The sequence below is a fragment of the Scyliorhinus canicula genome, chromosome 17, assembly GCF_902713615.1.
Source record: "Scyliorhinus canicula chromosome 17, sScyCan1.1, whole genome shotgun sequence".
Lineage (NCBI taxonomy): Eukaryota > Metazoa > Chordata > Chondrichthyes > Carcharhiniformes > Scyliorhinidae > Scyliorhinus > Scyliorhinus canicula.
The window spans coordinates 318042-332174 of NC_052162.1; the positions used below are offsets into that span (position 1 = coordinate 318042).

Sequence of the window (14133 nt, forward strand, 5' to 3'; positions counted from 1 at the left end):
CCAACACCCGGTACAATCCCCCCCCCTCCCCACCACCGGTACAATCCCCCCCCCCTCCCCAACACCCGGGTACAATCCCCCCCCCTCCCCAACACCCGGGTACAATCCCCCCCCCCTCCCCAACACCCGGGTACAATCCCCCCCCCCTCCCCAACACCCGGGTACAATCCCCCCCCTCCCCAACACCCGGGTACAATCCCCCCCCCCTCCCCAACACCCGGGTACAATCCCCCCCCCCTCCCCAACACCCGGGTACAATCCCCCCCCTCCCCAACACCCGGGTACAACTCCCCAACACCCGGTACAATCCCTCCCCCCCCCGGGTAGAATGCCCCTGGACCCCCCCCCCTTAACACCCCAAGTCCGGGGCGGGGCCATGGGGCGGGGCCGGGCGCCAGTGGGCGGGGCCCTGCGCCAGGGGGCGGGGCCATGGGGCGGGGCCCTGCGCCAGGGGGCGTGGCTATGGGGCGGGCCCCTGCGCCCGGGGGCGGGGCCCTGTCCCAGGGGGCGGGGCCATGTGGCGGGGCCCTTCACTAGGGGGCGGGGCGAGGGGGCGGATCCCGTGTCCTTCGATGCCGGGTCCGAGGCGGGGTTTGGCGACGTTTCTGGTGTTAGTGACGTTGCCGGGGTTACTGCAGCGGCGCTTCCGGCAGTTGGTGACCTCGGAAGGAAATTGTGTTGCTGCTTGAGGTGATGTTTAATGGGACAATGGTGGGTTTCTGTGTGAGAAATGAGCAAGGACAGTGGGCATTGTTCTGAGGGATGTGGAGGGCAAACCTTCCACAGCATCAGAGGGGCTGAATGGGGAGGGGATTCGCAGGGTGACTGGGAACCGTGGTTGGCATGGTAACACAATGGTTAGCATTGTGGCTTCACAGCTCCAGGGTCCCAGATTCAATTCCCGGCTTGGATCACTGTCTATGCGGAGTCTGCAAGCTCTACCCCTGTCTGCGTGGGTTTCCTCCCACAAGTCCCGAAGGACGTGCTGTTGGTGACTTGGACATTCTGAATTCTCCCTCTGTGTACCCGAACAGGTGCCAGAGTGTGGCGACTTGGGGCTTTCACAGTAACTGTAAACCTACTTGTGACAATACAGATTATTATTATTAAGAGGCTCAACATCAAACATAGAATTTACAAACATAGAATTTACAGTGCAGAAGGAGGCCATTCTGCCCATCGAGTCTGCACCGGCTCTTGGAAAGAGCACCCTACCCAAGGTCAACACCTCCACCCTATCCCCATAACCCAGTAACCCCACCCAACACTAAGGGCAATTTTTGGACACTAAGGGCAATTTAGCATGGCCAATCCACCTAACCTGCACATCTTTGGACTGTGGGAGGAAACCCGGAGGAAACCCACGCACACACGGGGAGGACGTGCAGACTCCGCACAGACAGCGAGCCAAGCCGGAATCGAACCCGGGACCCTGGAGCTGCGAAGCGACCGTGCCATCCACAATGCTACCGTGCCGCCCAAACAATAGGGGATCCAGTACAGATCCTTAGCACGCTAGCTCATAGTTACCAAAGCAGCCGTATGTCATCACCCCTTGTCTCCAGGACAAAGCAGCCACTTGATCACGCCACCTTGGGGCTGGTTTAGCACAGGGCTAAATCGCTGGCTTTGAAAGCAGACCAAGGCAGGCCAGCAGCATGGGGTTCAATTCCCGTATCAGCCTCCCCGAACAGGCGCTGGAATGTGGTGACTAGGGGCTTTTCACAGTAACTTCATTTGAAGCCTACTTGTGACAATAAGCGAATTTTATTTCACCTTCCACAAACAGTCAAACCTACCACTGACAAACAGTGGCAGTACTCATTACCCTGACTTGGGATTAATATATTACATATTACGTTGCTGTCCTTTTGTTGTCCCTGGGTCAAAACTCCCTCCCAAACAGCACTGTGAGTGTACTTGCACCATATGGAATGCAGCAGTTCAAGAAAGCAGCTCACCACTTTATCAAGGGCAATTGGGTAAATGCTGGTCAGGCCATGTCCTGTAAATATAAATAAAAAATAAATTCTTTTTGGGGTACAGTGTGGCATCTAGCACTGGGGGGAACGGTTTAAAATTAACAGGCTTCCATTTAAGACAGAGCTTAAGAGGAATTTGTTCTCTCTGAGGGTTTTTAGTCTTTAGAATTCTCTTCCCCAGAGAGCAGTGGAGGCTGGTTGTTGAATATATTCGAGGCTAGGGAGGGGAGGAGCAGTGTTACACCGGGGGGTGTCGTTGGGATGACGGGAGCAGCTGGGGTCAGCAGGAGTCAGCTGACTTGTGGGAGTACAATGAGAGGGGCAACGCAGCTAGTGGGGGTGGAATGGGGTGGGGTGTAATGGGGGGGGGGCGTACCGGATTGCTGCTGGAAGGGCCGAAGGGGAACAGGTCTTTAGGGGGGGTCGGGACGAAGATCTGCCACTGTGGGGAACAGGCCATGCATGGCTGGCCTAGGAGGAGATATGGCTGATGGGGGGGGGGGGGGGAGGGGGGGCGAATAGCCCCCCGATTCGGCTGGTCACCTGGAATGTAAGGGGTCTGAATGGGCCGGGCCAAGCGGACCCAGGTGGTCGCGCATCTGAAGGGGCTGAGGGAGGATGTGGCCATGCTCCAGGAGACGCACCTTAGGGTGGCAGATCAGGTAAGGTTGAGAAAGGGGTGGGTTGGGCAAGTGTTCCATTCGGGGTTAGATGCGAAGAACCGGGGGGTGGCGATTTTGGTGGGGAAGAGAGTGTCGTTTGTGGCATCAAGTGTGGTGGCGGATAGCTGTGGCAGATATGTGATGGTAAGCGGTAAGCTCCAGGGGGAGCGGGTGGTGCTGGTCAATGTGTACGCCCCAAATTGGTACGATGCGTGCTTTATGCGGTGTATGCTGGGCCGGATTCTGGACCTCGAGACGGGGGGTTTAATGATGGGAGGGGATTTTAACACAGTGCTGGACCCAGCACTGGATCGCTCGAGGTCCAGGACGGGTAAGAGGCCGGCGGCGGCCAAAGTGCTGAGGGGGTTCATGGACCAGATGGGAGGGGTGGACCCCATGAGATTTATGAGGCCGGTGGTTAGGGAATTTTTGTTCTTCTCCCATGCCCACAAGGCTTACTCCCGGATTGACTTTTTTGTTCTGAGCAGGACGTTGATTCCGACGGTGGAAGGTGAAAATGAAATGAAATGAAAATCGCTTATTGTGATGAGTAGGCTTCAATGAAGTTACTGTGAAAAGATCCTAGTCACCACATTCCGGCGCCTGTCCGGGGAGGCTGGTACGGGAATCGAACCGTGCTGCTGGCCTGATTGGTCTGCTTTAAAAGCCAGCGATTTAGCCAAGTGAGCTAAACCAGCGCCTGTGCAGATTATTCGGCGATAGCCATTTCAGATCACGCCCCGCATTGGGTGGATCTAGAGCTGGGAGAGGGGAGGGACCAACGCCCGATGTGGAGGTTAGAGGCTGTCGGACAAGGAGGTGTGCGGGTGCGTCTGGAGGTGTATAGAGGGGTACCTAGAAATTAATGATAACGGGGAGGTGCAGGTGGGGGTCGTCTGGGAGGTGCTGAAGGCGATGGTTAAGGGGGAGCTGATTTCCATCAGGGTGCATAGGGAGAGGGGGGAGAAAAGGGAGAGGGAGAGGCTGGTGGAAGAAATGGTGAGGGTGGACAGGAGGCACGCGGAGGTCCCGGAGGAAGGGCTGTTGAGGAAGCATCGTAGCCTCCAAGCGGAGTTTGATATATTGACCACCAAGAAGGCGGAGGCGCAGTGGAGGAGGGCGCAAGGGGCGGTATACGAAAACGGGGAAAAGGCGAGTCGGATGCTGGTGCACCAGCTCCGGAAGCGGGAGGCGGCTAGGGAGATAGGGGGAATTAGGAATGGAGGAGGAAGTCTGGTGCGGAGTGCGAGGGGCATTAACGGAGTGTTCAGGACCTTTTATGAGGAACTATACCGGTCAGTGCCCCCAGTGGAGGAGGGAGGAATGGACTGCTTTCTGGGCAAGCTAATGTTTCCGAGAGTGGAGGAGGAGCAGGTGGAGGAGTTGGGGACACCAGTTGGGCTGGAGGAGCTGGTTAACGCGATGGGGAGCATGCAGTCGGGGAAGGCACCAGGGCCCGATGGGTTCCCCGTTGAATTCTATAAGAAGTTTTCAGACCTGCTGGGCCCGCTGCTAGTAAGGACCTTTAATGAGGCGAGGGAAGGGGGGGCTTTGCCCCTGACGATGTCAAGGGCGTTGATCTCATTGATTCTGAAGCAGGAGAAGGACCCCCTTCAGTGCGGGTCGTATAGACCGATTTCGCTCCTCAACGTGGACGCGTAACTGCTAGCAAAGGTCTTGGCCAGGAGGGTGGAGGACGTGGTGCCGCAGGTCATACACGAGGATCAAACGGGTTTTGTGAAGGGGAGGCAGTTTAACGTCAATGTACGGAGGCTTCTCAATGTCATAATGATGCTGGCGGTGGATGGGGAGGCGAAGATAATGGCGTCAATGGACGCGGAGAAGGCCTTCGATAGGGTGGAGTGGGGATATCTTTGGGAGGTTCTGAAAAGGTTCAGGTTTGGAGAGGGATTTATTAGGTGGGTGAGGCTGCTGTATGATGCCCCGGTGGCGAGTGTGGTGACGAATGGGAGGAGGTCGGAGAATTTTCGACTGTACCGGGGAACGAGGCACGGGTGTCCCCTGTCTCCCCTGCTGTTCGCGCTGGCGATCGAGCCCCTGGCCGTGGTGCTGAGGGAGTCGAGGAACTGGAGGGGGATAGTGCCGGGGCGGGGGGGGGGGGGGGGGGGGGGAGGTGGAGCATCGGCTGTCGTTATACGCGGATGATTTATTGTTGTACGGGGCAGACACTGTGGGAGGGATGCCGGAGGTGATGAGGACACTTGAGGAGTTCGGGGGCTTCTCCGGGTATAAGCTCAACATGGGGAAGAGTGAGCTGTTCGTGGTGCATCTGGGGGACCAGGAGAGAGGGATTGGGGAGCTCCCGCTGAAAAGGGCAGAGAGGAGTTTCAGGTACCTGGGGGTCCAGATAGCCAGGAGCTGGGGGGCCCTGCACAGGCTTAACTTTACAAAGCTGGTGGAGCAGATGGAGGAGGAGTTTAGGAGGTGGGATGTGTTGCCACTCTCCCTAGCGGGCAGGGTCCTCCAGTCTGTCAAAATGACGGTGCTCCCGAGGTTCTTGTTCCTCTTCTAGTGCCTCCCTATCAGCATTCCGAAGGCTTTCTTCAGGAGGGTCAATAGGAGTATTATGCGGTTTGTGTGGGCAGAGAAAACCCCGAGGGTGAGGAGGGTGTTCCTGGAGTGGAGTAGGGATGTGGGGGGGTTGGCGTTGCTCAACCTATGTGGGTACTACTGGGCCGCCAATGTGGCGATGATACGTAGGTGGGTGATGGAGGGGGAGGGGGCATCCTGTGTGGGCACGAGCCTGGAGGCGCTGGTGACGGCGCTGTTGCCGCTCCCCCCAACAAGGTATACTACGAGTCCGGTGGTGGCGGCTACCCTCAAAATTTGGGGGCAGTGGAGGCGGCATAGGGGGGAGGTGAAGGCTTCAATTTGGTCCCTGATACGGGGGAACCACCGGTTTATATCAGGGAGGATAGACAGAGGGTTTTTGAGCTGGCACAGGGCAGGTATCAGGCGGATGGGGGACCTCTTTCTCGACGGGAAGTTTGCGACCTTGGAGGAGTTGGAGGAAGGTTGGGCCTCCCCCCAGGGAACACCTTTAGATACATGCAGATTAGGGCGTTTGTTAGGCTGCAGGTGGCGGAGTTTCCACTGTTGCCGCCAAGGGGGGTTCAGGACAGGGTGCCCTCGGGGACGTGGGTCGGTGAGGGGAGGACCTCGGCAGTCTACCAAGTGATGCAGGAGGGGGAGGAGGCCTCGGTGGAGGAGCTGAAGGATAAGTGGGAGGAGGAGCTGGGAGAGGAGATTGATGAGGGAACGTGGGTGGATGCCTTGGGAAGGGTGAATTCCTCCTCCTCCTGCGCGAGGCTTCGTTTGATTCAACTAAACGTGCTGCATAGGGCGCACATGACTGGGACAAGGCTGAGCCGGTTCTTTGGGGGAGAGGACAGGTGTGTTAGGTGTTCGGGGAGCCTGACAAACCACACCCACATGTTTTGGGTGTGCCGTGCGCTGGAGGGCATTTGGAGGGGCGTCGCGGAGATGTTGTCACGGGTGGTTGGCTAAGGGTTGAGCCGGGTTGGGGGCTCGCAATTTTTGGGGTGGCAGTGGAGCCGGGAGTGCAGGAGGCGAAAGAGGCCGGTGCTCTGGCCTTTGCGTCCCTGGTAGCCCGGCGCAGGATTCTTTTGCAGTGGAAGGATGCAAGGCCCCCGAGAGTGGTGTTGCTAATTGTGCTTTACTTAATTGCTCTGTTTTATAACCTTTGCTCTAGAGTCGCCAGGTATCTTTATGATACCACCACGAGGTTCAAAGCCAAGTGCTGATCAATAACTCAATAACTCAGTTAGTAAGTTTCAAATCAAAACACATTTATTATACACAGTCAATCACTACTCATGCATAAAACTCTACTTACTAGACTATCTCTAACACTAAAAGGCCTATACTTAGCTTTGGAAATGGCCCACCAGGTCAGGGGAACAATGGCCTGCAGAGTCTGCAGGCTTCAAAGCTGGTATGGATTAGTAGCTAGGAGTGTCTATCTCGTAGCGTGCGTTGACTGGAGACTTACTTGGTTGGTGCAGCTGCTAGGCAGGTCACGGTCAAGAGTTGCTTCGAGCTGCTGTGAGACCCTGCCAAGAAGATCAAACTGAACTTGGGGACTCTATTTTATAGTCCCCAGGGGTTTCACGCCCTTTTCCAATTGATTGGACTAAGTCCCAATCGCTTGGATCGATTTCTCCAATACTGTAGCTGCTCCCTGATCGCTGGGCGGTTCCTACGTGTCCGTTGATCTTCCTTTGTCTTGGCTCCTGCTGGCGCCGAGGAGTCTGGTTTGGTCTCGATTACTCTTAATGTTTCCAACTGTTCCCGGGGATCACTCATTAATATGCAGATAGTTGCTGGTTTCAGTTCTGTCTGGGTTTCTGCAAGTCCTAATACACAGGAAACCTTGCACCTGCTTGTTTCCCTGTTTCTGACCATTTCTCCCTGCATTCTTAGCGGGCTTCCATTTTGGGATCGGAAGTGGCCAACCCAGGTGGCTACAGTGGAATCCTGGATCAACGATATGGCTGGGTTTATCAAACTGGAGAGGGTCAAGTTTGCCCTAAGGGGGTCGGTGCAAGAGTTCTTCCGGCGATGGCAGCCGTTCCTAGACTTCCTGGCGGAGCATTAGGGGGTGGTCAACTTCAGCAGCAACCGCCGGGGGGGGGGGGGGGGGGGTGCTCTTTACTGGGTATGTGTATTTGTTTCCATGTTATTTAATTATTTTTGTTAATTTATTGCTTCTGTGCTTGTTAGGTGAATTGGACATTCTGAATTCTCCCTCTGTGTACCCGAACAGGCGCCGGAATGTGGCAATGAGCTTTTAACTGTAACTTCATTGCAGTGTTAATGTAAGCCTACTTGTGACACGAATAAAGATTATTATTAAGGAGTCTTGTGTTGTAGCTTCACCAGATTGACATATCAGTGTTTAGTCTGCCTGGTGCTGCTCCTGCCATGCCCTCCTGCACTCGTCAATCAACCAGAGTTGAACCTCCAGCTTGATGTTCAAGTGGGGGATATGCCAGGCCATGAGGCTACAGATTGTGGTTGTATACAATTCAGAGCCTCCTGATGGCCCACAGCGTCTCATGGATGTCCAAATGTTGCTCGATCTGTTCAAAATTTATCCCATTTAACACGATGGCCAGGAGGGCGTTGCCCTGGAGCCCTCGACATTGACTCTGGACCCGATGAAGTCCCACGGCGTGAGGTCAAAAATTAGAAGGAAATCTGCTGATTTCATGTTGAACACCACTTGGAGGAATCATGGAGGGTGGCAAGGGCACAGAATGTACTTTGGGTCGGGGACTTCACTGTCCATCACCAAGAATGGCTTGGTAGCACCACCGCAGACTGAGCTGCCTGAGTCCTTGAGGACATAGCTGCCAGACTGGGAATATGACAGCTGGTGAGGAAACCAACAAGAGAGGAAAACATACTTGACATTGTCAATCCTTTTTTTAAAATAAATTTAGAGTACCAAATTATTTTTTTCCCAATTAAGGGGCAATTTAGCGTGGCCACTCCACCTGCCCTGCACATCTTTGGGTTGTGGGGGTGAAACCCACGCAGACACGGGGAGAAACTCCATTCTAAGGGCAGCATAGTAGCACAGTGGTTACTTCACAAGGGTACGATCCTGGCATGGATAGATTGACTGACTGGTTGACTGGCAGAAGACAAAGAGTGTGGATAAAGGGGTCTTTTTCAGGATGGCAGCTGGTGACTAGTGGTGTGCCTCAGGGGTCGGTGCTGGGACTACAACTTTTCACAATATACATTGATGATCTGGAGGAAGGAACTGAAGGCACTGTTGCTATGTTTGCAGATGATATAAGGATCTGTAGTGGGGCAGGTAGTATTGAAGAAGCATGCATGCTGCAGAAGGACTTGGACAGGCTAAGAAAGTGGGCATAGAAGTGGCAGATGACCAGCTGCCATCCTGAAAAAGGCCCCTTTATCCCCAGACAAGGGATATCCCTTGTCAAATGCCTTCTGGAAATCTAAATAAATCACATCGACTGGTTCTCCTTTGTCTAACTTCCTTGTTACCTCCTCAAAGAACTCCCCTTGACAAAGCCGTGCTGACTCAGTCCTATTTTACCATGCACTTCCAAGTACTCCGCAATCTCATCTTTAATAACTGACTCTAAAATCTTACCAATGACCGAAGTCAGGCTAACCAACCTATAATTTCCCATCTTCTGCCTCCTCCCTTCTTAAACAGTGGTTTTACATTAGCCACTTCCCAGTCCTCTGGGACCTTTCCTGCCTCCAGTGATTCCTGAAAGATCACCACCAATGCCTCCACAATTTCCTCAGCTATCTCTTTTAGGACCCTGGAGTGTAGTCCATCCGGTCCAAGTGGTTTATCTACCTTCAGACCTTTCAGTTTCCCCAGAACCATCTACTTGGTGATGGTCACTGCACTCACTTCTGACCCCTGATTCCCCTGGAGCTCTGGCATCCCACTGGTGGCTTCCACTGTGAAGACTGATGCAAAGTAACTATTCAGTTCTACTGCCATTTCTTTGTTTCCTATTATTACTTCTCCAGCCATGTTTTCTAGTGGTCCAATGTCTATTTTTGCCTCTCCCTTACCAATTATATATTGAAAAAAACTCTTCCTGTCTTCTTTTATATTAATCGCTAGCTTGCACTCACATTTCATCTTCTCACCCCCCCTTATTGATAGTTTCAGTTGTCCTCTGCTGGCTTTTAAAGGATTCCTACCTGAAGAGGTGGCGGGTTACACACCGCGCCTCCCACCTGGGGAGGGGGTTACACACCCCGCCTCCCACCTGAGGAGGGGGTTACACACCCCGTCTCCCACCTGAGGAGGGGGTTACACACCCCGTCTCCCACCTGAGGAGGGGGTTTCACACCCCGTCTCCCACCTGAGGAGGGGGTTTCACACCCCGTCACCCACCTGAGGAGTGGGTTACACACCCCGTCTCCCACCTGAGGAGGGGGTTACACACCATCACCCATCTGAGTTGATACTTAGTCAAAAATTTAAAAAGTTCCGCCCCACGTTTCCATGTGGCCGTTGATGCAATTCTCCAACCTACAGAATCTGCATTGATCGTTTTAAAGTACTGACGGTAACATTTGGCTGTTTTTGTTCAATAGAAATTCCGAGAGATGGAAAAGATACATTGGGTTGAAGAGTTATTCCCTCCACACTTCAGTGTGAAGGATCTTGTTGAGGTTAATGTTAGTTTGGAGCCGGTGCTGATTTCGGAACACTTTGCTGGTAGGAAAGCCAGAAGAATTGAAAATCTTTACCAGCAGAAAATGAAAAATTTTCAACAAGACCAGAAGCTGAGTAGAAATGTCTCTGTGTCAGGACTGATTGTATCAGGAGCAACTTCTCAAACTTCCATCAAAGAGCTGAAATCACAGGGCGATGGTCACAGTCATGCTGCTGTGTGTAAATCAGACAATTCAAAGAAAAGTATTGAGAATAGTGTTGATGGATTGGAAGAGCAGAATCTGTGGAACACTGAGGAACTGAGTGTTTTATGTGAAACAAAGTGTAGAAAAGACATTGCGCAACAAAATTTAAACGCACAACTGGCACTTGTCTCTTTGCAGTCTGAAGAGCTGAAGGCAGGCAGCAAGAACCTCCGAGTGTGTCTGGAAAAAAAAGAGACTGAACTTAGTAAGACCAAACTGGAATTACAGAACAAAACCTTGTACCTCAGATACATTGTGCAAGAAAGCTTCAAAAAAGACTTGGAGATTCGAGGTCTTAAAAAAGATTTACAGGAAAAAGTTGTGACGACAAGTAACCTGCACTCTCAATTACAGCAAAGCCAATTGGAAGCCCAGGATCTGCGTCTGCAAAAGGAGAAACTCATCTCCGATTGCAAACAGCTGTCATGGCAGCAACGGATGGAAAAGGACTGTTTGGTGGAGAGATTAAAAGAACAATCAAACTTAGAACTCAAGAAACTACAAGCAGAACTGGACACAGTGAAGGCTGAACTGAGAAAGGAGAAATATCATCATGCTCAAAACAAGGAAGCTCTGGACTTGTTGCACAAACATTTCTCGAGTTTACCTTCCTTTGGCCCAGTTGAAGCTTTTAAAATTGAATTTCTGAATAAATGACATGAATGTATCACTTTGTTCCAGTTCAGGTTCTATTTAAGAGCAAAAATTGGTTCCTGGAATTAAGTTCTATAGGTGATACAGCGTCAAATTAAATTGTTTTACTGAAACGCTTTCAGTTACCAAATATCGACCAAAATCCATCTTTCTGGAATTATCCTCCGGCCATTTCTGGTGTTACAATACAATGTCACAGGGTGGCACATGGCACAGTGGTTAGCACTGGGACTACGGTGCTGAGGACCCGAGTTCAAATCCCGGCTCTGGGTCACTGTCCTTTGTGGAGTTTGTACATTCTCCCCGTGTCTGCTTGGGTTTCACCCCCACAACCCAAAGATGTGCAGAGTAGGTGGATTGGCCACGCTAAATTGCCCCTTAATTGGGGAAAAAATAATAATTGGGTACTCAAAATTCATATAAATGAAAATAGAATGTCACAGACACATCAAATCTGCACCGGATGAAAACACTAACATACAAGTTTGAAATTACTCTATTTAACTGGACATTCACAAATTAAACTTTGTGGAGCAAAATGAAAGATATTCCATGCCTTATTAAATTAAACTAAACTGAATAAAAACTAAAATTTTGCCTTTCTGTATTTTTCAGATCATTCCTATGGTTTAGCTGCACATTAATAGCGAATAACTTCAATTTGAAAATTGCAGTGTTTTTCTGAGTCTCTCGTGCCTCCTCGCCCTGCCCAATTACCACCCCATCAGTCTACAGGACTGGGAGGAAAAGGACGAAGCAAGCTGAAGCTGTGGGGCTTCAATAGTGAGAACTGACGGGCATTTCTGTGGCTGCGAGCGTGACTCCATAATAATAATAATCTTTATTAGTGTCACAAGTGGGCTTACTGTGAAAATCCCCCAGTCGCCACACTCCAGCGCTGTTCGGGTACACAGAGGGAGAATTCAGAATGTCCAATTTACCGGAGCACCCGGAGGAAACCCACGCAGACACAGGGAGAATGTGCAGACTCCACACACACACTGTGACCCAAGCCAGGAATCGAACCCCGGGCCCTGGCGCTGTGAAGCAACAGTGTTAACCACTGTGCTACCGTGCCACCGTGGTATGTTTACTCCCGAGTGCCATGGTCAAGGATGTCATGGAGGGCATTCTGAAAGGGGAGGGTGATCAGCAAGAGGTCAAAGAAAAGTACAGCACAGGAACAGGCCCTTCGGCCCTCCAAGCCTGCACCGACCATCTTGCCCGTCGAAACTAAAATCTTCTACACTTCCGAGATCCGTATCCCTCCATTTCCATCCTATTCATATATTTGTCAAGATACTCCTTAAACGTCACTATCATCCTTGCTTCCACCACCTCCTCCGGCAGCGAGTTCCAGGCACCCACTACGCTCTGTGTAAAAAAACTTGCCTCGTACATCTCCTCCAAACCTTGCCCCTCGCACCTTAAACCTATGTCCCCTAGTAATTGACTCCTCAGGTCATGGTGCACATTGGTACAAATGACAGAGGTAGAAAGAGGGATGAAGTTCTGCAATGTGAATTTAGGGAGTTGGGCAGGAGGTTCAAAAACAGGACATCAAATATTGTGATATCAGGATTACTTCCTGTGTCACAGGCAGGTGAGTATCGAAATAGGAGGATAGGTCAGATAAACGTATGGCTCGAGGAATGGTGCAGGGAGGGTTTTAGATACTTGGATCATTGTGATCTCCTCTGGGCCAGATGGGCCTGTATAAGCGGGATGGGTTGTCTGCCTTAATGTTTTTCAAGACCCCCAATACTTCCTTTTTAATCTCAATATGACCCAAACTATCTACACACCCTCCCCAGACTCATAATCCAACAAGTCCTTCTCTTTGGCGAATATTGACGCAAAGTATTCATTTCATACCTCGCCCATTTCCGGCTCCACGCATCGATTCCCTCCCCTGTCCTTTGATGGGCCAACCCTCTCCCTGGCTACCCTCCTCCTCTTTATATATGTATAAAAAGCCTTGGGATTTTCCTTAATCATGCTGGCCAATGACTTTGTGACCCCTTTTAGCCCTCCTGACTCCTTTCTTAAGTTTTTTTCTACTTTTCTTGGATTCCACACTTGCTTCGAGTGTTCCCAGCCTGCTAGCCTGGACTGATGTTTCCTTTTTCTTTTTGACTAGGCTCACAATATCTCTCGTTATCTGAGGTTCCCAAAACGTGCCATGCTTATCTTTCATCCTTACATGAACATGCCGGTCCGGAATTCCTTTTTTGTTAACAAACATTTTATTAAGGTATTTGTAATTTTATAATAATAGCAATAACAACAACAGAAAAGAAAGTGAATCCAAATATAAAGGTAGTACATACATCATTTCCATCCCTAACAAGTCCCTCCTACCCTTAACAGAAAATAGCCTAATTCCACCCCCCACCCCCACCCCCTTTAGATTATTGACTCTGCTGACAGTTAATTTTCCCTGAAGAAGTTGATAAACGGCTGCCACCTCCGGACGAACCCTAGTGTTGACCCTCTTAGGGTGAACTTGATTTTCTTGAGACTGAGAAACCCAGCCCTGTCGCTAACCCAGGTCTCTGATTTCGGGGGCTTCAGGTCCCTCCCAGCAATATCCGTCTCTGGGCTACCAGGGAGGCTAAGGCCAAAACGTCAGCCTCTCTCGCCCCCTGGACTCCCGGATCTTCCGACACGCCAAAGATCGGCACCTCTGGACTCGGCACCACCCATGTTTTTGGTACCGTGGACATGACATCTGCAAAACCCCTCAGATGCGCGAACACGTGAGCCCTCTTAACCGCCCCATTCAGCCCTCTAACGTTCCATGTGATCAGCCTAGTTGGAGGATTTCCGCCCCCCCCCACCTGCTGATCAGCCATCACCCTTCTTAGGCCAGCCTCCAGCTCGAGTCGCTCGCCTCCGTGGACCTGCCCTCGGGTATCCACTGTCCTCAATCTCCCATTTGCCTCCGAGCAACAGTTCCTCCCCTGTCAGCAGAGCAGCTCCCCCACACCCCTCCCCCTCTATCAACAGAACCACAATCTCAACCCCCCTTAAGAAAGTAACCACCTGCTGTCCACCCCCACTGCTCCCGTGAGCTTGCCCACCCAGCTAACCACCACCCATGGCGCCAGATATCCCCTATTGTTCTCCCCCCCCCCCCCCCCCCCGAACATACATATTGAAAACATCACAGTCCCCAATAAACACAGAAGAAAAAATCCCCCCCACTGGAACAAAGTTAACTTACAGATCTGAGCAATGGCCCAAAAACTTGTTACAAAGGGTGCTGCATATACTATTCAAAACTAAAATAACTTTAACCATTTTGTAATGCCCTCCCCAAAGGTTCAATGCTCTCAAACCCCTGCCAGCCTTTGTCCTTGATA

General features: G+C 51.6%; 1 protein-coding gene across 4 annotated transcripts; it reads left to right on the plus strand.

Annotated features, from left to right (window-relative positions):
• Window positions 1-551: 551 nt before the first annotated feature.
• Window positions 552-10781, plus strand: ccdc160 (coiled-coil domain containing 160). 4 transcript variants are annotated; one of them, XM_038776096.1, is made up of 2 exons: window positions 552-690; window positions 9788-10781. In XM_038776096.1, exon 2 carries the CDS (start codon window positions 9800-9802, stop codon window positions 10769-10771), a length of 972 nt encoding a protein of 323 aa, XP_038632024.1. In that variant the 5' UTR covers window positions 552-690; window positions 9788-9799; the 3' UTR covers window positions 10772-10781. The 4 variants fall into 4 exon arrangements, with proteins under 4 accessions (XP_038632024.1, XP_038632023.1, XP_038632026.1 ...); XM_038776095.1 differs by having other exon boundaries at window positions 618-711; XM_038776098.1 differs by lacking the exon at window positions 552-690 and adding an exon at window positions 6429-6452.
• Window positions 10782-14133: the final 3352 nt, after the last annotated feature.